Here is a 27,282-nt window from a genome sequence, read left to right as displayed (position 1 = left end):
AAGGGCCAGTACCAGGAGGCAAAATTTCATTCTGGTTAGGTCTGAAACGTTTGGAACGACCCCACAGAAAATATTCTCCATCGCAGTTTTTTTCAACCTTCCTGAAAACAAGGACCAGTAAAATGTCCGAAACAAATTTACGGACCAATTGTGTCCCGTATTACACACACACAGTGTTTTCATTATATTACACTACATTACGATAATTATGGAAAAAACTTGTAAATATTTATCTGGCATATTTGTCAGGTTTATACATAAAAGGCCAGTATTACACTATAAAAGTTTTGTCAAAGTGCTTGTATAAAACTTGAAAAATGCGACCAATAAACTGATCGATTGCATTTGCTCGAATGTAATCGATCAGCTTATTCGTTGTATTTTTCGAGTTTTATACAAGCACTTTTACAAAACGTTTATAGTGTAATGCCGACATAAAACAATTGATGATGTCCCGTTTTATACAGATTATTATTTAAGATGCCAGTTTATACCGAATTTTATTTTTCTCAATGAAATATGATCATCAGGTCATATTTGAATATTTTTTTCGTGAAATACATTTTTGTTTACTGTGATTTGCAGTAGCCCTTTATTTCCACACCATTCAGCAATTTTAGCAGTAATTAGCAAATTACACTTGAAGCAATGAATTGCGACTTTCGACTAAATGTAGTGATATCTCGTGTTCATGATTGCAATTTTGTTGCATTCCCCCTCGATGATGTGAGGAACCTCGGTACAAAGGTATAATTTTATTTGAAGCCGTATTGTAATTATTAACGTCTATTTCAAAGGGTGAATAATTTTATCGAGTGTCCATGCTGACCACTTATGCCATCGTCGCGGACCAGAGGTTCAGAAATATTGCTATATTGTATTCGTAGCTATGAACGCCCCACTAATACGTTTCATAACCCCCCACCCCACCCCCCGTCATTTCATGGGAAGGGGATATCACCCACTCATGGAGAAACTGGTCAAAAATGCCAACAAAAATAAGAATAAAATTCTTATTTTTGTTGGCATTTTATTGCGGAAAAATTCCTGAATAAAAAAATGCAGTCGATCCCGCTTATAACATTCCAACTTACAATTTTCTACCGCTTCGTACGACTTATTTTCGTGGTATCAACATTAAGTAATTCCCGTGAAGATTTTTCCTGTTTAAAGCGTTTCTTCACTTACAACGTTTTCTCATGACAATTTTTTGAAAAACGTTATAAGCGGGATCCACTGTAAAAACAAATTCTGAATGATTTGACGACTTGTAAAATGGAGTAAAATTCAAGTTATGAGGGAAATTTCAATAGAAAAAAACAAATATGTGAGATATTGTAGGGGTGAAATGGGATATTGTGTTAAACTGTAATTTTAAAAATTGTGAGTGAAATATAAGTATAATTAAGCATGAAACTTGAAGACGACAGAAATTTCAATGAAAATTATATGTGGAATTGTGACTAAAAAAATTATGAGTATGAAATTATAATATAAATTATATATATATATGCATGTGAAATTTCAATAAAAAAAATCACGATTAAAATTTCAATTAAAAAATCACGATTAAAATTTCAATTAAAAAATCACGATTAAAATTTCAATTAAAAATTATGCAAGGGCCGCTGGGTTGCACAACCGTACGACCACAGGAGGCGCCGCTCTAAGAGGACGCCAAATCAGAGGTGAGAGAGCGAAAAATATTTATATTGATCAAGAGAAAAATTAGGGAAAACGATTTCTGTCAGCTCTCTAAGAGGGGCAATAAATCCGAGGTGAAGAGCAGGGCCGTTTTGAGAGCATCTTGGTACTCCCACCCCAATGCAGAGCAGTAACTAGATACCTTTTGAGCCGGGACAAGCTTACATTTCTGTGCCTCCGTGTAATGTGGAAGGAGCAGTTAAAAGGTGGATTCGGCTTCCCCACTAATCTAGCACCCGGGTACCGCACCCGCCTACTCCCCCTCCCCTTTGTTGCGGCCCTTCTCCATCTGGCTAAAAATTTAGGCCTACCTCTTGCCTACGTCTACTATTAAAAAATGTAACATCTAATTTTCATGAGACTTCCTCTGAGGGACCTCACGAACACCCCCCCCCCCCTCGGGGACGTTCCCGGGTAGGCCCGTGCGTAAGACTGCACTGGTGAATAGGCAAATAATAATAAGGAAAAAGATTTCGTGTTCCCTCCAAAAGGCGCACCATATCCAAGGTGAAAGAGGGAATATTTTAAAAAAAACAAAAAAGAAGAAAATGATCTCTGTCCACTCTAGGAGGGGCGCCGAAATCGTGAAGAAAGAGCAAAAAAAAGTTTATTGACTGCAAAAAAAATTAGGGAAAATTGTTTCTGTTCGCTTAGGAGGGGCACCAAATCCGAGGTGCAAGGGTGCAATTTTAAAGAACGACGCAAAAAATTTGGGAAATGATTTCTGTCCGCTGTAAGGGGAGGGGGGGGGGGAGACAAGACCGAGGTGGAAGAGCTAAAAAAAATTAATATCGATCAAAAGGAAGAAAAATTGGGTAAAATGATTTCCATCAGCTCAAGAAGGGTAACAAATCCGAGGTGAACAGCAGGGCCGTATTGACAGCAATCCTGGGACCCACCCCCCCCCCCAATCCAGGGACGCAATTAGAACTTTTTGAGCCGGGTCAAGCTCGCATTTCTGCGCCCCCGTGTAATGTAGAAGGAGCAGTTAAAAGGGTGCATCCGACTCCCTCACTAGTCCAGCGTCCGGGCACCAGACCCACCTACTCCCCCCCCCCCGCCTAGTTGCGGCCCGGGTTTATCGGGCTAAAAATTCCGCAAAACTTTTGCAAATATTATTATCTCATTCTCACGAGGCCTCTACATCTGAGATCCTCCGGGGATCGCCTCATAAGACTGCACTGGTTAACAATTAAAATAACAATAATAATAAGGAAAATAATTCCGTCCCCTCTCCAACAGGTGCACCCAGTCCGAGGTGAAAGAGCAAAAAAAGAAAAACGTAAAAAAATAAAAATATATGTAACAAGCAAAAGGGGAAGGGGAGAAAGAGTGGCCAACGCGTTCTTACTTCTTAGAGGGGAAGGTGTGGGACATGGGAAGAAACCAGTTCTAACAATCACAGAAGGCCTTTTAACAAGATACAGCTCATTTGAATTTCCACGGTTCATTTGTAGCCAATAGGAGCAGGCAACACAAGCGAAAAAAGAAGCGATTCACGGCTCATTTTCGACCAATTACAGGAGGCGTTTTAACGGGCAACGGTTCACTTTCATTTCTGCGGCTCACGGCTCTTCACGGTTCATTTGTAGCCAATAGGAGCAGGCAACACAAACGAAAAAAGAAGCGATTCACGGGTCATTTCTGACCAATTACAAGAAGCGTTTCAACGGGAAACGGTTCACTTTCATTTCTGCGGCTCTCGGCTTGTCACGGTTCGTTTGTAGCCAATAGGAGTCGGCAATATGAGCCGTCTGCCGTCACGGTTCTTTTCATAACGTTTTCAAAAGCCTGCTTGTTCTTGGTAGTTTCTTGTATGCGATGGAAGTGTAAGAGCCGCGGTTCTTTTTTCAAGAACCGTGGCTCACTCACTCTTTGAAAAGAGCCGCTCTTCTAGACGGTTCATGAGCGGATCGCCCATCACTAGATTGTTTACTGAATTACAACGAACGTGCAAGTTGATTGCGTAAGTTTGATCAAAAATAAAACTCGCCCCCACGGGTTAGGAAATAGTGCATTAAATTCGTCGTGTCCATAGAGGTGAGTTTCGAGGTGCTCATTGTGATTGTGGTTTTGTCGACAAGTAATATTTTTCGTAATTAAGGCGTAATTGTAACAACTTTGTTTCCAGAGAAAGTCGTTCACGTCGGAGACAACAACGACCGATCGCGAAGATGAATATCCTCCCGAAGAAGAGTTGGCATGTCCGCACCAAGAAGAACATCGAACGGGTCCGCAGAGACGAAGCCGAAGCACTCGATAAAGAACGGAAGGAGAAGAAAAGGAGCCAAGCTGCCGAAAGGGAAGCCAGGATCGAGCTGCTGAGGAATAAAAGGTTCAAGGACGTCGATGGAAGCCAACGAGACGCCAATGTATTAGGCGACTTGGAGAAAAGTTTGAGCGGCGCCAACAAAGAGCACGAAGAAGAATGTAAAGCCGAGAAGGAAAAATTCGAGAAGAATATCGGGTTACTCACATATCTTGGCCAGAGCGCCTCAAGCTCAGCGAAAGCATGGTACTTGGACTCCCATGAAAAAAGAATGGGCAAAGTCGATGAAAAATCAAATGCGAAGGACGACGCATCTAAATCACGATTGGATCCGTTGTATAAAATGAACAAGTATGTAGCAATAAAGAACAAAGATTCCATTCCAAACGAGGGCGCTACTAAAAAGAATGCTGCGAAAAGGACTCATCTGGGAACGAAATCGATCGAGGACTTGCGAGCAGAGAGATTGGAGAGGGAGCGAATAGAGCGTGAAAGAGCCAAATCGTTAATGAAGAGGTTGTCATCTTCTAAGAACTGAAAACCGCGAATTTTTTGTGAAAATATTTCAAACTCCTTGTCACGGTGTGAAGATATTTTCTTTCAAACACAATATTACGTCATTTCATGTTCGCATTAATGCTGTCGAGTCTGAGGACAACACAATTTTTAGTAAATTCCCAATATACGGTATACCATGATTTGGCTACTTTTTTATCACTAAACCCGCTTTGGCACTAGAGTTACTGCCCCAATACCAAAAAACGATTAAAACTTTGTGAAAATAAAAAATGTATGTAAGGGGCCATTCAAATATTACGTAAGCAGATTTTTTGCCATTTTTGACCCCCCCCCCCCCCCTGCAAATTTTCAATTTGCAAAATTTCATCAGCAGCTTAGAATATTTCATATTTTCAAAAAGGGGTGGTTGATGATGTAAGCAACCTTCAAACCCCATCCCCCCGTCGATGCTGACGTAATACTTGAATGACCCCTAATATATTATAATAATAGTTATTTAATCAATAAAAATCATTAAACACCTGTAGGCCATATATCGTACGGCGCATGCCTGGGATGCTTAAACAGCTTTGCATCGATGAGAGGGCCCAGACCCAAAATATTGACTTCGGACCATCACAACACTATGTCAACGTACTATGCACTAGGGCAGCGGTTCTCAACCGGTGCTCCGAGGAACCCTTGGGGCTCCATGTGCACTCTCCAGGGGCACGCCCAATCGAGAAAAAAAACAGTAAAATTAAAAAAATAATTATAAATGCTTTTATATAAGTAGTGTGAAAATAAATCAATAACTTCAATGAATAATTAAGAAATGGACCAACGGGGCTCCGCCGTAGAATGTTTTTACTAAAACGGGCTCTGCGAGTCAAAAAAGGTTGAGAACCGCTGCGCTAGGGTTACTGCCTGGCCCATCTTCATACAGAAGTCTATAACACTTCTCTGCCCTCCAAATTCTGGCCGATGCAGATACATTAAATCTGCACAATCAATCATAACACTTAAAAAAAGCAGGAAATAGTGTGAAAAGAAACGGCACTGAAAAAGCGAAGCCAGCTTTGAGCAAAAAGGATAAGTAAAATGAAATGGCAACAATAAGCTGGACAAGAAAATTGGGTGCAGTGGTGCTATCTATGTTTTAGGACATGGAAGAATTATATTAGCACATACAAAAATTTGGCGACAAAACGGTATACAGTATATTAGGAATTGGCCAGGTTTTTTTGAATTTATGTAAGTGTATCACAGGGATGGAACAGCTGTCATATAATCCAGAGATTGGCTACTTTTTTCGGCGCCAAACATGATCGGCCAAAAGTCGCCAAGGTCGTAACTGAAGCTACAGATGCCGAAAAAATTGCTAGTATAATAATAGAAATATCAATTTCTAGACAACATCAAAAGGACCTAAGGTCTGTTTACTTTTAAATAAATAACGGTCCTTAATAAGGAAGGTTATAACCTTATAAGGAATAAATAAATATATTCAGTATATAAAACAATTAAACCCAGATTCTATTTTTAAAGAATAAACTAATATGACAATAAAAAAATTATATATAAGAACAATACAACCTAAGCGACAGGAAAATAATGCTCAGCTACTGATGCACTGGAAAACTAATGATGAAACGGCTATTTCAAATATTAATTCTTGAATACTGACTCTATGTTTCTGAAATGTAGACGTATAGGCAGTTAACATAGATTTTATTTTAGTTAGTATTCAAGGCTTAAACAAAGAGGAACCTATTTCAAAAGCCGCCTGAAATTGACCATTCTAGAAAGCAAGAGAGGAAACAACGACTAGCACCAGCTGGGTAGAAAGATTTATACGGCAACTCAGTGCCATTACGTCAGTCTTTCGCCTAGTGCCTGAGTGGTGCAGTGGTAAAGATGCTCATCTTCCACTATGAAGGTTACCATCAAGGTCCATGGGTTCGAATCCAGGCATAGAACATCAGAAGCAAGTTTTTTAACTACCGAGCCTAGGGCGACCACCTATAGATGGAGCCTTCATTTCCCAACCAATTCCACTGGTTGGAAATTGCTGTATGCCGATATATATGACCGGAGTTGGTGTGCGGTAACGTAGTCTTTCACCAAGAGAATATCTGGATTATGCTTTTCTTCCTAGTCTGTGATGGTCAGCCATTTTCTTTGTTTGTTTCCCCCCCCCCCCAGCTTTTATTATTATTCCTTTGGCTTCTGGGGTTGCTGTTTTTTTCCCCTATTAGATATTGTCTGAAGGTGATGTCACCTTTAGAGGTCGCTTGTAATGATATGCTTTTGTATAGTGCCTCATTTGAATTGAGTACATTAGCATTTTAGATATTTTTTATTTGTTCATTAATATGTTGTATCATATATACTGTTTTCCCAGCATCTCAATCCTTTATTTAGTCTAAGAATGTCGTTTTGTTATTTTTTAATTTCAACAGTCATAGTGTTATACCATTTTGGCGATGTGTTGGCAGTTTTTTCTTTGGCAAGAATGATGTCTGAAAGCATGACTGTTTCACTGTTGGCAACTTCTTGTCATGCTTTCGAGTGTTTTTCCAGCCAAAAAAAAAAAAAAACTCTAAGGCAGTGGTTCTCAACTGGTGCTCCGCGGAGCCCTTAGGAGTCAAAAAAGGTTGAGAACCGCTGCTCTAAGGGATTATACTATAGCTGTTCCTTTATATAAGTGTATCTCAGTGATTGACATATCCTAGGTGCCAGGTCACCATTGTGACTAAGTTAGTTAGGATGCAAAATTTTTCATGGGTGATAACTTATTGGAGTCTGAGGAGATCTTGTTTTCTCGGAAAAAAAAATTTAGCTCCTGAAAAATTGTTTTGGTGCCTAGATTTATTTGTGAATTGCCAAGTATATATATGCTATACTTTGTATCGATATTTTTCAAAATATAAAATCAAGTCTTAATTGCTGTCAACAAATCTAAAATATTTTTTTAATTCAGTTTTTCTTGAACTTGATTTGTCAGTACTATCATGAAATATCCATAGATGACATTACTCTCTACTATTAATGCAAAGCTGAATTCAGGAAAAAAAAAACAACTGAATCTGCGTTGTATGAACCCACATCCTCTCGCTTGCTGAGTGAGTGTGCTAGAACATTACACTACAAAGGCAACCGCTGGTTCTCTGCAGAGACAGTTGAATTTTCTTTCTAGAATGAATTTTCACATAAGCCAGCTTTTGAAACCTTCGTAATAAATGTGGAGAGTGATGTCATGTACATATAAGTCGCCATCTGGGGGCAGTGTGAGCAATTGTGAGCTTTGGCCTGAGTTAGGTCTGACTGTCCATGTACCCTACACTCCCATTCTGCGCACAGGAGCTCTAAGGAAATAGGTTGTGTTGCCTTTGTAGCATAGTGGTCTAGCACGTTCACCCAGCAAGTGACAGGATGTGGGTTCATTTCCTCGCAGAGGCAGTTGAATTTTCTTTCCTCAATTCATCTTTGTATCGGCAAGCTGTTGCAACCTTCGCATCATGAAATATCCCGAAATCGTCATCATTTTGTCATTTTAAGTCCCTGCAATTATATTGATTCCCCCAACCCAGTAGTTCTCAATCATTTTTCACCTGCAACATTCTTTGACTTGATCTGCATTTATCCATGTCCCCCCCCTCCCCAGAATAATCTTACAATGAACCTTCCAAACAGCCAAACACGAATGCTGTAACAGTATTCGTCAATATGCATCTAGATCATAGTTTCCCAAACTTTTTGTTCCATTGCTCCCAACTCAAGTGAACCCATAGGATCCTATGTTAAATTCTTAACTTCTATCGCCCCCCCCCAACTCAAGCTAACCCATAGGATCCTGTACAAAACTGAAAGATTCTACCGTCCCCCCTGGACCATTACATCGCCCCCCCAGGGAGCAATATTGCCCACTTCAGGAAACAATGATCTACAAAGCAGAATGTGCCAAAATCTGTGATGTATGTCGCAGAACAATTTGGAAGAATTTTAAGAAAAAAGTGCAAAAAAAAACATGTACTGCAGAACATTTTCAGTCAGCTGAGGGCTCGTTGCAGAACAGTGCTAAACATTCGGCTTCGGGGCAATAATCTAGATCAGTGATTCCCAACAGGGGTGTTGATGCCCCTTGGAGGGCGATGGAATATTCCAGGGTGATGGTAGAAGCTATGGGTACCCATAGGATACCCAATATTCCATACATGGAATCTGCTTTGTGAAGTAGAATTATTTTCCCCCCAGCCACATGGGAAGGTGAGGTGTCTATATGTTTTAAATTCTCCTTAAACGTGAAAAAATGAGACATGGCCCTTTTTTACATTCAGCGATTCATATAAAACTGGTTGAATTTTTTTCTCCCAAAAAGCACCCATATATAGGCCACGGCTTAACAAATCCCAGGCTGCAGGTTGCGATACCAAAAAAATTGCCATACTGATATATTATATTGGTATTGGTGCCCAAAATTTTACATGTGTGATCACTAGCTCGGGCAAAAGAAATACTCTATGCTCCTAAAAATATTTGATTGGCACCTGGATTTTTTCTCAATTTGCCAAACACAGATATAATCCGATCCCCACCTAATATAGAAGAAAATTTTTTTACCAAAAAAAAACCCTGGTTTATGTACATGAGTAATAGAGTGGCCCTTACTTTTCAACTTTTTAAAAGTTTAGCTCCCACACTCCCCTCCCCACCTTGTTTCAATCAATCAACAAAAAAAACTATCTGTGCAAAATTTTAGCTCAATTGGACAACTGCTAGGCAACCCTCAAAAGTGTTGAACATAGTAAATGAATTGTATTGGGGCAGTTTTTCTTTGGGGGGGGGGGGGATTTAATTTAGAATGCTTTTATACAATTGCTGGGGTTGCCTGGATTTATCCTCATAAATTTCTTTAAGAAGGGGAAATATGGTCGAGTTAGGGAAAAGTATATTGGTTTCCAAGAGAGAGAATTAATCACATGATGCATATAGGGAATTAACATTGCTTACTATGTTCCAACTTCAAGGCATTTGAGGATCATCTAGCAGTTGTCCGGTTGAGCTACAATTTTGCACTGGTAGTTTTTTTTTTTGAATGGAACAGGATTGGGAGTAGGAGCAGCAAAATTTTAACGTTTGGAAAATTACCTATAGCTTATGGCCACCCTAAGAAATATATATGGCAAGGCTTGACAAATCTGAAAAAAAAAAAGTTAGGCGCCAACAAAATTTTATAGTTGTCCAGTAATTTTTTTTCCCTGACAAAATCGGTCCAAATTAGTATTTTTTGGCTTGTCCAGGATTTGCGGACCACTTAATATGCTAGCAGACAGGCTCTTCATTAATTTCCAATAATTTTGTGCTGTACTCAAATTCAATTTAGTGGTACATAAAAAATATTAGGTGCCAATTCCAATTTTTTAGTCAACCTGGCACCTGGAATTTGTTCAACCCTGATATACAGTAATTCAAAGTTGTATTATTTGTGTTTCGATTGTGTTTGCTGTGTATGGAGCACATGAATAAGTTAACTATTTGCATGCTATACAAGAAATGCTTGTTTATTTTAATCTCTAATTACATTATTGTGATCATTTTTTGTATGATATCATAACATTAAGAAATGTTTCTTTTATTTTATATTGTTTCTGGAAGTTTTCCCATTTTCTGTGTTTTCTTTTATGTAGATGAGAATTTGTTAGATGATGGAAGCGACAGATATATGCAAGTCGGCTTGGTTGAAAGCGTCCACTGACAATGAACGTTTTGCTGCTCTCTTTGTCATCATTAAATTATTGAAGTCATCTGGAATCACTGATGTGCATCGTAGAGAGATATTCGAAACTATCGGTTTTAACTTTTTGCGCAGGCTTTTAGAATCAGAATCACCAGAAAGATGCCCTCCAAACATTCTGAAAACTGTGTCGGTATCCATTTTATCTTGCTTCTGTGCTGATGCAGAGATAGCTGCCAACAGTAAGTTGGAGGACTTCGTTGATCCTTTGAAGCGTATTTTAGAAAAAAATTCAGCAGCTTCAGAAGACGAACCCATGGTTGTTGAAACATTGAATTGCCTCAATGGATTGATTGTTCATGAATACCACAGAAAAAGAATGGTTGAAAGAGGAATGTTGAAAACACTAACTGAACACTATTGCAATGGATTCTTTGGTTCTTCTCAGACTGTTCATATTCTAATCCCTTTAATCATGCAAACGGATATAGAACTTACATTGGAGAATTCGGGCGCTATAAATAAGATGTTGACAAAAATGTCCAATGAGTTCAAGATCGACAACACAATTAAAAAGTTTGAATTATGCGAACAAATATTGCTAATGTTGATTAAGTACAACGAGCTTCAAATTAATGATTCCTGTGGCGTTCACATAAGGGAAGCAGTGACAGACATTTTGCAAAACAAGTTGATCCGAGAACATAGGGACACTGCGATCAAGTTGGCAAGCTTGCTCATAGACAAGTTCTGGTCGCAGTGGCTCTCGGACGATGACGAAGGATCGCAGAAGTTCTTTGTGGTACTCGTGCAGATAATCTGCGTGGAAGTGAGAATGCTTTTAGAAGATAAGTCCATAGATGATCTGGCTGGTGATGCTTTCCTTCTTACTGCGTGCTATCGGATACTAGAGTCTGTAATATCTACCATGATAAACGAAAGCTGGTACGAATCCAACCGTGAATATGCGTCACAATTGTTGAACTCGTTGAAGATGGCCATGGAAGCAATATTAGATTTTGTACAAAATTTGTCAGAAAAACTGCAATCACTCAATTTTCTCTCGTGTTTGAGATCAGATCAGTTCAGTAACGAGCAAATAGTTCTGGCTTCAATCAGGATTCTTTGTTTTTGGCTTGCCGAAGAAACTGCTGCTTTTCGAGATAAAGTTCATAAAATTTTACCGTTTTTAATTCATGTATGTGCAGAGTGGTTCAAGCAAACACATACAATGGATGTCAACTATGACTTGGATCCGGTATACTTTTTCATACCACCTCTATGTCACTTCACCACCGATAACGAATCAAGGAAAGTCCTCCTGGACAATAACATTATGGGTGTTCTCTTTAAATTCATGGAACATAATTGGAACAGATTCGATAAGGGCAGGCGCTTTGACATTGAAATTCACTTGATATCAATGTGCGGTGTGTTTCTAAATCTTGTAATGTATGAACCACTTGCTGTTGCCGAGAAGGAAGAATTTTTTGCTTTGTTGAAATTACTCATAAATGCCTTGCCCGTTCTGTCAACTGGTACAGACCACCTTATTTTGAGAGCTAATTTCTCAGTCTTAGGTTTATATATCACCAAACAGTGTCATAAAAAAGTGGAATCGTGTGAAACGAGCTTCTATCGCTTTCTGTCGGCAAGCATCAAGTTCTTATGGGATGCACATCATGTAGAGAGAGAGAATGATATTGCTGTGTTTGTTGTTGCTAGACCCTATCGGGAAGTGTGGAGTGACATCATGGAGCAGTGGTTTCTTGGAATGGAAATGCTCTCTTCTCTCTTGCCACTCATGCCATGGATCGCTGGGTTTCTAGCTGAAACTGGATGGGTGAAGATAATTATCGACGCTTTAGAGGCTGTCAGTCCAAATGAAATAGATGAAAACATCAAATTGTCATATCAAGCACTTCTATGCCCTTTGGTAGAGATGAGTAATGATGTAGCTCTTGCTGTCAATGAACATAATGGTGTAGGGATTTGCCGGAAACACAGATTGCATGATCTCGAAGCTTTACTGTTGCCAAAGAATGTGTAGTAGTTTTGATAAAGATATTTTTTTTTGATGGAAATTATCCATTTTTTTAATGTTTGATTTCTTTCATAAGTTGAATACATGAGCAAAAAGTTTTCTCTTTTTTGTGAAAAGTATTATCTTGCTTTGCATTTTTCATTTGTGTTGTTGAATTTAATTTTCATAGCAAATGTCTGTTTTGCTGTTTTTGTATGTCGTGAGAGATGCCTTTTCTGGATTATGGATCCCAGAAAATTTGCTTGATTAGGGCTTTTCGAACTGTAAGGCAGGTCTTGACAAATCGCAAAAAGATCCAGGCACCAGAACAATGTTTTAGGCACCAAAAATTTTTTCTGACAAAAAAACAGGTCAAAAATAATATTTCTTTTGATTTTTCCAGGACATAGTTACAGTCTTTATTATTGATAGATACCAGGGTTGGGTTTTTGCCTGGACAAAACCAGGCAAAAATTTATAAAAATGTCAAAAATGAAAAAAAAAATTTAAACAATATAACATTATCAATGTCGTATTATTATCAATCATTAGAACTACAATTTTGATTGATATAGTTTTCAACTATTTATTCTCTTCATATTTCTATTATAATATTGAAAAGAATAATATTAATAGTACTATCACTTGTGGTATTAATTATTAGTACAATATTTGTGCAAGTGTTGTGTATTTTGAGCAAAACTGTTTAAACATGGTTTCTAACAAGCTCATTTCCATTAACAACAATAACGGGAAAAATGCTACATGTAAAAAAAAGACCTTTTTGCTTCTCATTCTCAGTTGTCCTTTAGTTCATAAACTTATTCAAAGTTTGTTGGACAGGTCCATTGGCGTATGCAAAGGAAGGGTTGGTTTTCTAAACCACCCCCACCCCCCATGAGCCAAGATTATGGTGTTATTTTTCAGGAAAAACTTAAACCTGAGAAAACTTTGTGTATGCCTATGGACAGTTCTCATATGAAGTGGCGAATTTAAATTAAATTTGGTTGTTGCGATTATCAGTTTGAACAGCAGGGAAAAGATTATAATACTATACAAAACAGGAATGCAAGGTTTATAATTGTGTTCTTTTAAAAGCTTTCACCCTGGCTTTTATCCAGCATATATGGCCGAATTTCCCACATTTTGCCACCTCTTTATAATCCTTGGAAATAGCCTTTATATCATCTAATGTTAAAATAGCGAACTATTTTAATTGAGACAAAAATCTTTTAACATAAAGTTTGAAAATTAAAATACTGTGGACTTAGTCAATGATGGTGATCTGTTTACATATTACCTATCTTTGGAATGCAACTTTGTGGCAACAACTTCACTGACCCTTATCAAAACTAATGAAATGAGAAGGAATTCTCTACTCTGATATAGCTTGTATCAATTCATGCTATTGGGTTTCATTAAGAAAAGACATGTGCTTTATGTACCAGATTCCAATTTAGTACCCACACATACTAATACCAATAGTAATCTCTTAGTTATCATGGTGACCTGGTTCCTGTAGTTTATTCAGCCCTGCTGTAAAGCACATCCCTTCCTGTAGAACCGCAGGAAATTGTTGGTGGTAGACATAAAAAACTTGAATGTTTGAGATCACTGAATAATAAGTTTTAGCCTTGATAGAAATAGATCACTGGTAGGTGTGTGCAGATTTTTGGAAGCTCAGGAAAGCTGCTGTAGTGAAGTTTGAAAACCGCTGCATATCTCTGCAAGGCTTGACCAGGTAGCCATGATGACTAAAAAAATTGATAGGGCAGATCACAAAAGTTATGTATAGTGAATGGGGGGGCAATTGTCCACCTGCACCCTCCATCCTCTGCCAATAATACAAATTTTTGGGTTAACGGGCGAAAATCATGTTCAGTGTGTCTGCTAGCGTGGAAAGGGGTCTTTATCAAATCCCATTTGTCATGTCACCATGGTGAATATGAAATCTTTATTGGCTCCTAAAATTTTCTATATATATATGATTGCTATTTAAGTCACTAGCCTGTTCACATGGGAAATTTTCGCCAATGACTGCTCTCCATTTCTTTCCATACGAAGGAAAAAACTCGTCAAGCGGGTGTTAGAACTCCCAATGCCACCGCAATATTTGCACATGTGAACGGGGCTTATGAGTGACACAAAATTTTCTGGTTTTCTGTCTTTTAACCTAATAAACGAATATAAAGTCTCGGAAAAGTCGAAAAAACACATTACTTAGGACCATTTTTCTTGAGAATAAAATTATTCTTGGGGTTCCTAAGAAATCTGGCTGGTGCCGAAATTTTTTTTTTTTTCGATTTGTCAAGGCATGCTCAATATCTTTTGTAACTTAGCTCAATGACTTTTCACCTTTATGAATTTTGGAAAGTTTTATGTGTATGTGATGTTGAGGCGATTCTTAATATATCGGATGTTTATGATGATGCAAACTTTGTATGGTAAGTGAGATTATTAAATAATGAAACATCATGGTTGTCGTTTATTGTACCAATGCCCGACGTTACTAGATATATAAAGAGTACGGCGGAATAACGGTCTATATGGTTTTTTTTTAAACTTTAGAGGAGACATAATAAAGCAGTCATTCTCTTTAACGATATATTTTTCAGCACACACCTGAAAATTGATAGAATCATTAAGTTTGTGCCTAGTTGAGCAGTTGAAGGAAACATTAAATGATTTAATTCCATAGATTGATTTGGTTGCCATACATTTAAAAAGAATTGATGATAAATAGTAATATGGAATCATTTCGAGGTTCGAAACATTTGATTTAGAGCTCCATGAAATAATAAACTGACTCATCGGTCATTTTTGAGCAAAAGTAAGACGTCAGTATTATCGCTATGCTCTTCCTATCCCGCTTTTTATCAATGATTTCCGAGATAACAGCAGCAGCAAACCTGTTTTTTGCACGAATTTGGATGACACGTTCATTCTTTTTTATGGGGAGGGGGGGGGGCCTTAAGACGCCTTAATGTACTTGGTATATCAAAGGGTTCTATGGGATATTAATTTGCTTTGGATATGGTGACGTAAAAATGAAATAGAATTAGTGTACATCGTAGTGACTCATGTTGAAAATTGAGTTATGAACGTCGCCCATATTGGACAGTATCAAAGGCACCGATATGAAGAAAATATTGAGGGGAAGCTCAAGTCGAAAGTCGTTCCGTGTATATGGGACTCAAACTCATACGTAGGAGGGGGAGCGGGTGCATTCATTTTGTATTCTTAATTATTGGGAGGGCAGTAAAGCAGTGGTTCTCAAAGTTTTGCTCTCTGGCTATAACGTTTATCCACGGCTTCCCAGAATAGCTCAAAAAGAACCAATTCTGAACATGTATATATATAAATGTAGCCACCACGATACTCTTGACAAATTTTACGAATTTAACTATACCTTGATAAATTAATTTATCATGTAAAATAGATTAATCAAGATCTTCACATAGAGCTTGCAGAGGAGCGAGACAAAATTTCGGAAGCTCGTAGGAGCCACGGCTGCAAAAAGTTGGAAACTACCGATTCAGGTCATCGATCTGGGTAAATATGGGGTTCCGGGGTTTTTTTTTTCTTTGGGGGGGGGGGGGGTTGGCGGTGGGAGGTTCTATTTTATTATTGCATTAAAAGCTGCGCAATTTTTCATTTGTGCAACAGCAATCTAAGTAGTATTTGTATTAAAGAAATATTCAGGTTTGGTTCGGCTCCGTGGGGCAATCTATCAACGGCTCTGTGACATAACACGTTAGACACACTGGCCAATTTGGGCCATTCAAGTATTGCATCAGCTAAGGTAGTTGTAGGGGAGAATGGGGGTTTAGATTTGCTGAGTTTTGATGACGGGGGGCAGGTTGACTGATGCTTATGTCAAACATCAAAAATATGAAATATTCTTGAGGGAATCTTTACTAGGAATGAGAATAACACGTTTCGCTGGTTTGTGAGAACGAACCTGTGCTGCGTGCCAGCAGTGGCGCCGGGGGTGCTGTGGGTGCTCAAGCACCCACGGTAATTTGTGACGGATCCGAGCACACCCAGAATTGATCCAGAAATTAAAATTTCCGATATAAAACTAAAGACGAGCACCCACAGTTTCGAAACACTTACGACGCCCTTGCGTGCCAGTGCATAATTTCCACGGTACTATTCAGGTTTTACCGTGGGGATTTCCCTTCAAAAACTGCGTGTGGTTGCTCCACGTTGTGCCCGGCAAACAAGTCGGGAAATAGTAAGGGAGAGACAAGGAACTAGAATGGATTATGAACCGAACTTCGAGACACTTATTGGGGATCCGAAAGTTCATAGTACCGTATGTACCTGCAGCTGAATAAAACTGCCGAGAGTAACTGGCAACTTCTGCCGATCGAACAATAAATATTTGGTGCGAGACCGGCGCTAAGTAAATTGCAGAAAGTACGACTCGATCGGGCCAGAGGGTGGAAACCTTTCGTCGCTGCTGCGGGCCAGCGCTGCTTTTGCTCGGTGCTGTTCAGGTTACCGTGGGGATTTCCCTTAAAAAACTGCTTGCATTCAGTTACAGGTTGTCCTCGGCAAACAAATAGGGTATGGAAGTGACAAAGAACCAGAATGGATGATAAAGTGAACTACTAGACTCGCCGAGCTAGCACTTACAGGACATCCTGTATAAAAAAATCACAACACAAATGAATAGAAAGGTAAATGTATCACAGCACAATCAATAGTTCATTTATCGGCGTCTGACACGTGCTTCGTTTTGTATTGCATTTATACTGGGCATAAGGAGCATCTCTCACAATATTGTCCAATACTAGTCAGCCAGCATCGAGGGTGACCATTTTCCATGCCAAAGTTGTTTTATGCGTGCCCCCCACTAAGAGCGGGGCTGACAGGGCTTTAGCCCTGGGGCCCGGGAACAATTTTTATCATTTTTCTGCTCTTTCACGCTATAAATTAACTATAGAAAGGCCCGTAAAAAGCCTGACCGGAGGGCCCGCTTAAGATCCCACCCTCGGGGTCCTGCTCCTGAATGTGGAGACCATGGTTCCGTGGTCCTTATTTATTTTTCACCACACTATAACTCTTAAAGCACTTTTCAACTGTTAACAGAGTAGTATCTCCAAAGTGAGGCCCAATAAAACTTTTTCCTTGGTGAGATATTCGTGTTCAGCAGTTTCAACAATTAGGAATTTTCCCGTCGGATGCAATTTCATTGTCGTCCAGTGTTATTCAAGATGATTGGTTCACTCATGAACTATCATTTTTAGTATTCTAGAAATATAGTACAAAATTGTTTTTTTTTATTCCCATAATTAAAAAACATCAGTAGAAAAGTCCGCACACAGTATATAAACGAATTGGTTTTATTAAATAAATAATTACATGAAATTAATAACGGGATCGTAGGATCACAAAAACCTGCGCATGGTCTGATCGTCTCCGTATTTCAAACTTCTATCGATCATCGATCTGTCCTGCGGTGAAATAATGTAACAGTAAATGCATGTGTATATATATATATATATGTGTGTGTGTGTGTTAATGCCAAAGCCCGAAATTGGCTAGTTCGAGAACTGGCCGCAATCCGGGCTTTGGCCGGCTCATATATTGATCCTTACATATCCCTATACAGAGTGTTCTGTTAATGGACCGACAAACTCAGAGGGTTGTTAGTAGGCATCAAGAGGAACAGAAATTCCAATGGAACATGGTGTCGCAAAACACGTTGAGAGGGTGAAAATCGCGAAAAACGCATGCAGGCTCTAAGTCCAGAGGAGACGAAAGATAGATGTCAGTTTTTACGTCGTTGTAAACTGTGCAATGACGGCAGCGGCTGCCACTTCCAACAACTCTTGTCATAATTATTCAAATAAATCTTTTTGTAGTTATTACTGTATACTTTTTGTCGTTCCAGCGTGGCGTCGAAACCTGCATGCGTTTTTCGCGATTTCCACCCTCTCAACGTGGTTTGCGACACCATGTTCCATTGCAATTTCTGTTGCAACCTCTGAGTTTGTCGGTTCATTAACAGAACACCCTGTATAAATCGATCTCTAAAATATTGATATCCCAATTCCTTTTATCAGTAAGTAGGGTTGCCCTAGTGAACTATAATTATAAATAGTCATAATTGTCACAGAAAAGTACGTCAAACTCGTAATGACCACGAATCATAGGGATCGATATATAGGGTCCGGCTAAAGCTCGCCGAAAGCCCGAAATTGGGACATTGACCGGATCGACTGGGCCTATTTCGAACTTTGACAGTCACCTATACAGAGTGCATAGCAAACAGGGGGGTATGACATTTTACTGGCAAACCGTTGATCCTAGATGTATACTTACTTCCACACAGAAAAAGTTTAAAAATAACGAAATACTCAGATATGTCATTTATATTGCAAAGGGTTGAATAATTATCAAAATAAATAAATATCAAACAATATCTTTGTCATTTCCAATCGTATCCTCTTGTATAGGCCCCAGGGCCAACAATATTGTACAAATAAATAAATAAAATTTTATATAGTCCCCCGTGTGCCCCAGAAACCCAATCAGAAAGTTGTTGCCCTGTCTCTCCTGATGCCAACAAAAAAAATTTCATGTTTCTAAGTGGATATTATTATTCAATATTCACTGATAGATTAGGATTCGAAAAACAGAAAATTCGGGGGGAAACAGCATTAAATGGGTAAAACAGGTTTTCCGCATTCAGAGCTGTTTTTTCTCCCCGTATTTTCCTCCGTTTTTCGAATCCAAAAGTATCTCAGTGAATATTGCACTTAGAAACGAGGAATTTTTTTCATTGGCATCAAGAGAGACAGGGCAACAACTTTCTGATTGAGTTTCTGGGGCACACGGGGACTGTATAAATATTGTAATTATTATTATTTGATAATTATACAACCCCTTGCAACGGGAACGACATATCTGAGTACTCCACGTTATTTGGAAACTTTTTTAACTGGAAGTACCTCTAGAATCAACGGTTCGCCAGTAAAATGCCATACCGTGTGTTTGCTATATTGTTCCCTGCATATAATGTTGCGTAAACATGTAATTCAATTTCTAATCAATAAATACTACAGAACTTGATTTCAAAAAATTGCGTATTAATAAATTCGAAGAAAGAGTCGGAATTCGAATTCAAACGAATGAAGAAAATGTTACACAATACGATATTTGTCAGCGCATATTTTTGTAAGAACTCATACCTGGACACATATACCAGGCAGCTGATAGTATTTCGGATGAGGCATGCACATGAGTTCGTTTCCGCATTGGCCGGCGTGATTCAGGAGCCCACCGCATGGCTCGCCTATTCCCTGAAGAATATGGTTCAAAAATATAGTATGTGAATTTACTTTATACTTGTGACAACAAAAAATTAGGACGAAACAAGATGGGGTTTATAAAATTTTACTTTCTACAGGATGGTTATAAATAAACTAGCACTACTCGGATGTATGTAGCGCTTATTCTGATAGAGTTTTGATGAAACTTCGTACATACATATATATGTGGACCATGGAGTAAAAGAAAGATTCAATAAAAAAAAACAGTTCAGGTTTTGACCACCAGGTGAAAAAGTAACGCCTTTTTCTCTCACCAACATGCCAGCTTCTTTTTCTTCTTTCTTACCCACAAGTCTTTTCGACACTTCTTTCGAAATCTCAGGCTGTGGTCTCCGGCCCTTATGTGCCACTGGGCGCACGTGCAATTTTTCTCCCTAGTCATTGGATTCAGTCACCCATTTTTGTCAAATGGCTTGTATGTTGCATTGAGTTGATGGCTGTCTTCATGGGGAAAACGACGCGAGTGATTCGAAACTTTCGAGCAAGGGGAGCCACCACTATAAATTTTTGCCAACTTTTCCGACACAACTCTGCCTCTTTTGAGGTAACAGAAGTAAGGTGCTTTGTCACCGGGGTTGTGAGCGGTTCTATCTATCAATATGCAAAATTGATTTTCTGTATGTCTGTCAAGTTTCATCAAAATACTTGCATCAGAATGAGATGACAACGACATACATCTGAGTAGTGTCAGTTTATTGAAAAGCAACTCTCTGTATTTCACAGTGTTAGCTATAAATGCAAGAGCTAAATTTTATATAAACATTATATGAAAATGAAGCGATTGTTATGAGAGCGGAATTCGCAGCAAAGCATGCTCTCTTCATGGTCAATTTTTTCTTTTTTTTCTTTTAGAACAGTGTTTCTCAAAGTGTGCGTCACGGTCGACGGGGAGGGGGGGGGGTGTTCTCCAACTTTTGTCAGAGGCGTCGCATCGAGCTGAAGATATTGATTTGTGTGCCTATTTACGCTTTGAAGTGATTCTTTTGTAAGGGAAAATATATACTATAACTGGGTAACCGCAGATGAGCTGAATCATGCAAGGCTCAACATTTCACGCATAGGTGACGTTTTACTACAAAAAATGACCAACAACAACAAGGAGAGTGGATTTATGGCTTCGCCACCTGAAGGCTATTCAAATTTTGCCACTCTTCTCCCGTTCTAATTAGTTGTTCTTGATCTACAACTACTGCAATTTGCCGCTCCGCCGAACTTGCCGCTCTGAGCTACAGCCCGCTTAGCCCATCTATAAATACGTCTCTTACAACAACCACAGAAAACATTTGACTCAAACAGGGAACTACATTAGTAGTACATATCTCCATTACATACTTGTACGCGAAGCTATGCTGACCAAATTATATCGAGAAAAATGCGGGGAATAAAGAGATATCTTAACTATGCTTAATATGCTTGTTAATTGCATTTTTAATTGGGTCGCTGTATTTTTAAATACATGACATCCATATTTTTATGGGCATCTTTTTCTCAGCCACCTCGTGGAGCATTTTGCCTGTTGTGGCTTTGTATTTGGCCGCTGTGGTGGTCGAGTGGTTATAATGCCGGACTCGTGATGCGAGGATCCGGGTTCGAACCCCACAGTGGTGGTCGGCTGAAGTTGGTTTTCTGTGGTTCCCAACTTCAAGGCGCAAATGCGAGCCGATCTCCCCGTTAAAAAGTCTCGCCACAGAGAGCAACAGTCCTACAACGATAAATCATTCAATCATAACACTTCACTCATAGTTAGTAAAACTGGGGGCAGATGACAGCACTACACATAACAAGCATTACACAGAAACAAAACTTTACGTCAGGTTGCACTACACGTACACGCACATTCCCGCATGTACCGATTCGTTGGGGGGTTCCGGGGGGGGTGCATGTGTGGTGTAGCAGTAGTAGGTAGGGGCTCGGGGATCCATGATGTTCTTAAGTCAGCCACCTCGTTGGGCAATTTGCCTGTTGTGGCGTTGTATTTGTATTTGTATTTGTATATTTACAGGAAAATATCGAGCATCGCCAAAAAATTCGCCAAAAAAGTTGTGTAAAATTACTAAAAAAGTGGCATTGGCAATGGAATGCAGAAAATCGCAGTGTATTGAAATGTCAAAACACCGAAATTCACATGTATAATACCGAAAATATCGAAATTCAGTGTATAATGTTGTATAACAAATTGCCTTTCCGCGCATAGAAAGTGCAAATCCACGCAATTAAGGTTTCCGACTACCTTCCACTTTTTTTATAAAATGGTTCTGAGCGGAACGTTAATGCCATATTTTTACAGGTGGTGTCTCGAAATGGCGAAAACAATAATAAAATTTTGACTACACGTGTCATTTTCTATGAAAAGTCATTTTTATGTCAAATTTTAAGCGAAATTTCTGCAATATTCGAAACATGATTACAAAAAAAAAACTATGATGTTTCGTTATTTTCACAGTGCATTCAGCTAGTAATGATACAGGTTATGAACTAAAATTAACATTACTCGTATGGTATGCTGATAAGTTACACCCCAAATCTGTTGATGTATGTGTGAATTTTTTGCCATTCCATAATATTAAAACTGTAAGATATAATCGATAGATTTTTAGAAATTATGTTTTCAAACTCATTTAAAATGTCAAAAATACCACGTAAGCTTCGTAAAAACACGTTTAAAGTTTTTATTCACGGGTTACTTGTATGCAGAAAAGCAACGCTAAAGTAGACGTAACTTTGGTTCTAAACATCATATAAACAAAACAAGGCCTCAAGGAAACAGTTATTTTCCGGATATGATGTTGAGGCGAACTCGAAAGAAAAGTCACTACGTCACCGCCGGCACTCGAACCCAGGCCCTCTTGTATACCGGGCAAGCATGCTACCATCTACACCAATGGAGACATGACCCTGCCTCACTGTGCTCACTGAATAAGCTTTATAGAACGAGTAACTTCATAAAAAAAATTTTTGAGAAATATTCGTAGTATTGCACTTTCAACAAATACAATTGATATAAGTGTAACTACAATTTTTCAAAAACTATGAACTACTTTTCTGAAAAAATTTTATTTGAATGTTTTAAAGTGATAAAGAAAAGCCATATTTGCATTCTTAAAAATTTCCAGGAAGATGAAGGGGGAAAAAAAAGATTACTATTTAACACAAAAGATGGCGCGTTCGCTTGTTCAGACAGACAGCGGTTCTCAACCGGTGAGCCCTAGAAACTCCGTGTGTACTTCCCAGGGGCTCCATGGCCACTTACGGGAAATAAAAAAAATTAGTATAGTACTTTAGTACTTTTTATTTTAAATAAATTTAAAATAAAAAAAGATGATCCGGGGAGGATTTTCTTTTTCGCGTCCTATTGAATAATGAATTGACATTTCTATTTCCCAGTTCCCACCTTCATGATACTAAATAATAAATTCTTAAAGAGATATTGAGCAATTAGTCTCACCTTAGCACAAACCATGCAGCATCCGCAATTGCCAATTACAGTGCCGTAACTACAGTGGTTGATGTCGGGACATTCGAAATTCTCACAATTGAAATCATCGCATAAAACCTCTTTTTCACTCACGAGTTCACTGCAAATCAGAATTGAATTAAGAAATGACAAGGAAAAAAATTAGTACGTATAAGGTATTTAAAGGAAATGACCTTTCTTATAAATTGAAAATAGCACGTGAATATCGACACGTCGTAATTTTCACACAATCAATAGTTTATTTTTCTTACCTTTCATTCGGAGAAATTGAAGCGAAGATTACGGCAGCCGAAACGCAAATCCACAAAACTGCCTAAATAACAATCCGCATAAATGAAAACAAACAAGGAATTCAATTTGCATATAAATTGAATAATATGATTTATCAGGTTGAAAATTTTATAAACCTTTGATAGATTTTTTGGTACTGATGTTTATCATTTAAATTATATGACAGTTTCAATAAAAAATAGTCTTCGTAGTACAGTCATACTGCAGGGCCGTCTTAAGAGCACCATGGACCCCTGGAGAAAAGTGATTTTTCTGAGGCCCTACCAATCAAATTTACATGCATACTCCTCGAAAATTTCAACCATATTTCATTTTTGTGAGGCCCCTGTTCTCTTGCGGCGTGCCTGGGTGGGCCCATGCGTTAAGATGGCACTGTCATCAGTGTCTACGTAATCTTGTCCTAAAAAGTGATTTTTTTTCCTCGATAAGACGCATTTTGACCAAAGCTTTTTCAAGCTTTCGCTTTTAGAGCGAAATGTTTCCAAGAGACAATCGTATTAAAAAAAAGGACAGATAGAAAATAATGAAGAAAAAAAATCTTTCAAATTTTTGCCTACTTTTCCTTCCTGAGGAGGATGGGGCATTAGCATTGAAAAAATTCTTCCTCGACGTCGTCAGACGTCTTGGAATGAATTACTCACGTAAGTCGAGGTATGCAGGGTGGATACTATCGACCGCCCAATAATTACACTCGTGATTCCTTGTGGAAAAACTAATATGGGAAAATGTTTTCAGTTTTTTTGATTTGACCAATAATCATGGAGTTATAGCGTATTAAAAATTGATGACGTCACTTTCTTGAATCCCGTCAAATTCTCCGAACGTGCACCAACTGTATAATATGGCGTTTTTAAGTTGATAGTAATGCTATAACCCTGACAGTAATCAAGAAAACTAAAGTTATGTAAACCAAACACCAACTCTGGCCATATCGCTATATTGCAATTTACTGCCACTGATGAGTTGGGTTGGGAACGAAGGCACCATCTGTCGGCGGTCGCCTCAAAATCGTTAGGAAAATACCTAATTCATCCCTGGGTTTGTACCTGGGACAGTGAAGGTTGCCTTTTCCACCACCACCACGCCACTCGAGTGTTCAGATTTGTTGTTTCTCAACCTGGGGCTATATGGCCCTTGTGGTCCTGAGATACTCCAGGGGAGAGGGGCCTATGTGCAAAAATTAAGTTGATGGAGGGGGGGGGGGGGTCATGACATGCTGCTAAATGGGATGGGGGCACAAAGAACTGTGAAAAAAAAATTAGATGTAAAGAAATGAAGTTTCAAGTAAAATATAGTGGTAAAAAAGTGGGTTTTTTTTCAGAATGAAGCAGAACTGCCCGTAGAACCAAGGACATCTCAACATATGCGCCCACCTGGGACCTTCAGTACGTAGGAGGATCCCACGATAATGAGATTTGATTCAGGCATTGTCCTGAGCCTGATGTCAATAGGGTGAAAGGGGGGGGGGGTTCCTACATGATGAGATCTGATACTATGATTGGCGAGAGAAACAATCGGGTTATGAATCCATTTGTTGCACCACTGCTTCCAGTTAAGTAAGGAGCTCCAGAAAACCTTTTTACCCGAGAGCCCATGGTGTTGAGACAGCACTGCATAGAACTCTCCCACGAAAACCTTCACTGAATCAGAGGGTCGACGTTACTCAAGAAATTTTTTTTAATGTCAATTTGCTAAAAAAAAAAGGGGGGGGGGTGATCAAATGAATAAGTAAGAAGGGTTTCACCCCTTGATGGGGCGCTGTATAAAACAAGGGAGGGGGAGCACGAGAAAAAAAAAATTGGGCAAAGAGAGCCATGGGCGAAAAAAAAAGTTAAGAAACACTGCTCTATATAAAACTCAACATTGCTATCGAGGATATTGACATTCCCTTCCCTCCTAGAAAAGATCTTAAGATAAATAGACATCTGGGAGAGTATGAGACTTTCGGTACGAAAATTGTTCAGTTATGGTACAAAGAGCACTTACCTGAGACATTTTCGGTTCAAGTAGCACATGGTCAAGCGCAACTTAACACTGCATTATTTAAATGATTAATTTTTTCTTCGTCTGAGTGACGTACCAGAATTAGCGCGCGGACCGCGGAAGTGCCGATTTCCTACGAACTTCCTTTTTCCGGTGCAACTAATTCTCATGTACTTTGTAGCTTTAAAATCAGTCCACTTGTATACAAAACTTATTTACCCGAGTAATAATCTAATATATTATAGTAGTAGTAGTAATTTAAGCAAAGAGTTGTGTACGCGTACGTGCGAAAAACGTCATGTGAAATTCGGCGACGTCAACGTTTACCCCCCTTTCCGGCTACGCATTCGTTTCCTGTGAATGACAACTTCTTATAATACGTCGACCTAATCCATGGGCGTGTGGCTTGAGGTCAATTTCTTGACCTTTTTACGCAAACAACGATCGAGGTCAAGATTCTCATATCCAGTAATCGAAGGCTGGAGTCCAGGCGCTCTCAACCTATGGGTCGCGACCCAAACTTGGGTCACAGGAGCTACTGAGATGGGTCGCACGAATCCACTTACAATTCGGTTACAAATCCATTTGTTGCACCACTGCTTTCAGAGGCGTCTAAACGATTTCGGTGGCCTGGGTTCACCCATCAGCTTTAGCAGAAGTGAATGTTATAAACCTAGTGTTGCCTGCGCTTCGACTCAGACATTTTTATGAGGCCCTCTTGAGCCATGATTTATACCGTACATGCTCACCCTATAACCCACATGGCCAAATGTGGCTCCCCTGAGTTATCTGATGTAATCAGCGACCGACCTCAAACCTAATTTTCTAAAAATGAACAAAGCAATACATTTCCACATCACCCGTGTTGTCCGCGACACAGTTCCAGAACGCTTAAGTGACCTCTGGCACATTTCCAGATCATTTGAGCGATGAAGGACCACATTTCCAAACCAATGAAGTGGCCCGGACTCTCTGAAAGGTTGAGTACCCTTGATTTATAGTGTTTTGGAGAAAGATCGGCATCCAACATGGCATGACATTATCACAGGAATGCTGAAAATTATCCATACCTAATATGAACAAATTAACCATTAACGGAAATTCAGGCGTGGTGAGAATTCAGAATTTACAAAAAATAACTAAAAAATTAATGAAAAATAACTGGAAATTTTAATACGAAAAAAATTCTAGAATATACGAAAGTAATAGCTTTAGAATATGTGACAGCTTTGCCCCAGGTCCCTAGGAGATCAGGCCCTGCTCTAGACCACCTGTTGGGACATCATGAACTGGTTTAACTTGTTACGAAAACTGAACATTTTGTGTTAATCAGAGAAACATTTAATAAGAATTTTCCAATTTAAAGTAGACCGATGGGCCGCGAAGTTGATCATGTCGTTAGATTTTGAGTCACGGCTGAAAAAGATTAGGAACCCTTGCTATAGTCATTATGGTCCGAACATGGTCCTTGCGGTTCCAAAACTGTTCCTAATCCATGAAATTCCATTTAATAAAATTATGCAAAATAATTTTTTTTTAATTCATCAGATATTAAATCCCGAATAGTGAAGAGGGTGGGATGTTTGTCCCGCTTTTGTGGAAAAAATGTCGATTTTTTCAACTCGCATCTGTTAATCGTCAAAACAAAAATTTCCCGGCACATACTCTGCCCTCAGAAATTCCTTTTTTTTAACGTATGATCTGCAGATTTATACGATTTTCTTGTATAAGTCTCGCCACAGACCTACAACGGTACAATTATTCAACCATTGACTTCACTAGTAGCTAGAAAAAATGATGGCAGATGGCAGCACTGCACATAAAAAGCATTACACTAACAAACTTCACATTAAATTCCGCAGAGGAATGTGGACGAGGTGCATGTATGGTTTAGTAGCATAGGCGGAGATAGACTTGGAAATCTGGGGATGCACGATGATGATGTCAATTCATATATAC

The 27,282-nt window shown here is 38.9% G+C and overlaps 3 protein-coding genes across 4 annotated transcripts; 2 read left to right on the top strand and 1 right to left on the bottom strand.

The window, feature by feature from the left end:
* The first annotated feature begins 3,641 nt into the window (after positions 1 to 3,641).
* On the top strand, positions 3,642 to 10,245 carry LOC149089770 (leukocyte receptor cluster member 1 homolog). Of its 2 annotated transcripts, none has more exons than XM_089245972.1 (3): positions 3,642 to 3,744; positions 3,836 to 4,555; positions 10,162 to 10,245. In XM_089245972.1, exon 2 carries the CDS (start codon positions 3,879 to 3,881, stop codon positions 4,509 to 4,511), a length of 633 nt encoding a protein of 210 aa, XP_089102098.1. In that variant the 5' UTR covers positions 3,642 to 3,744; positions 3,836 to 3,878; the 3' UTR covers positions 4,512 to 4,555; positions 10,162 to 10,245. The 2 variants fall into 2 exon arrangements, with proteins under 2 accessions (XP_089102098.1, XP_089102167.1); XM_089246041.1 differs by having other exon boundaries at positions 3,836 to 4,489; positions 10,162 to 10,231.
* On the top strand, positions 10,177 to 14,706 carry Neurochondrin (neurochondrin). The gene has a single exon (XM_089245852.1). The coding sequence runs from the start codon at positions 10,177 to 10,179 to the stop codon at positions 12,256 to 12,258; it is 2,082 nt and encodes a 693-aa protein (XP_089101978.1). The 3' UTR covers positions 12,259 to 14,706.
* A 2,862-nt stretch (positions 14,707 to 17,568) lies between these two features.
* On the bottom strand, positions 17,569 to 25,451 carry cmpy (crimpy). Its single transcript, XM_089235363.1, has 5 exons — positions 25,327 to 25,451; positions 23,301 to 23,362; positions 23,020 to 23,149; positions 19,434 to 19,544; positions 17,569 to 17,693 (listed from the first exon to the last, which is right to left on the bottom strand). The coding sequence occupies exons 1-5, from the start codon at positions 25,333 to 25,335 to the stop codon at positions 17,628 to 17,630; spliced, it is 378 nt and encodes a 125-aa protein (XP_089091489.1). The 5' UTR covers positions 25,336 to 25,451; the 3' UTR covers positions 17,569 to 17,627.
* Between the last annotated feature and the right edge of the window lie 1,831 nt (positions 25,452 to 27,282).

Source organism: Pholcus phalangioides, unplaced genomic scaffold (genome assembly GCF_987345545.1).
Source record: "Pholcus phalangioides strain wild (caught in Gottingen) unplaced genomic scaffold, Ppha-v1.0 ptg000001l_1, whole genome shotgun sequence".
NCBI classification, from domain to species: domain Eukaryota; kingdom Metazoa; phylum Arthropoda; class Arachnida; order Araneae; family Pholcidae; genus Pholcus; species Pholcus phalangioides.
The sequence above is the reverse complement of the archived record's forward strand: the minus strand, read 5'-3'. Positions and strand labels throughout refer to the sequence as shown.

Coding starts and splice junctions, on each gene's coding strand:
- LOC149089770 (XM_089245972.1), top strand. CDS start 3,879: ATGAATATCCTCCCGAAGAAGAGTTGGCATGTCCGCACCAAGAAGAAC.
- Neurochondrin (XM_089245852.1), top strand. CDS start 10,177: ATGATGGAAGCGACAGATATATGCAAGTCGGCTTGGTTGAAAGCGTCC.
- cmpy (XM_089235363.1), bottom strand. Junction 23,150..23,300: donor TCAATTTCTCCGAATGAAAG/GTAAGAAAAATA, acceptor TCTGATTTGCAG/TGAACTCGTGAGTGAAAAAG. Junction 19,545..23,019: donor GCTGCATGGTTTGTGCTAAG/GTGAGACTAATT, acceptor CATATTCTTCAG/GGAATAGGCGAGCCATGCGG.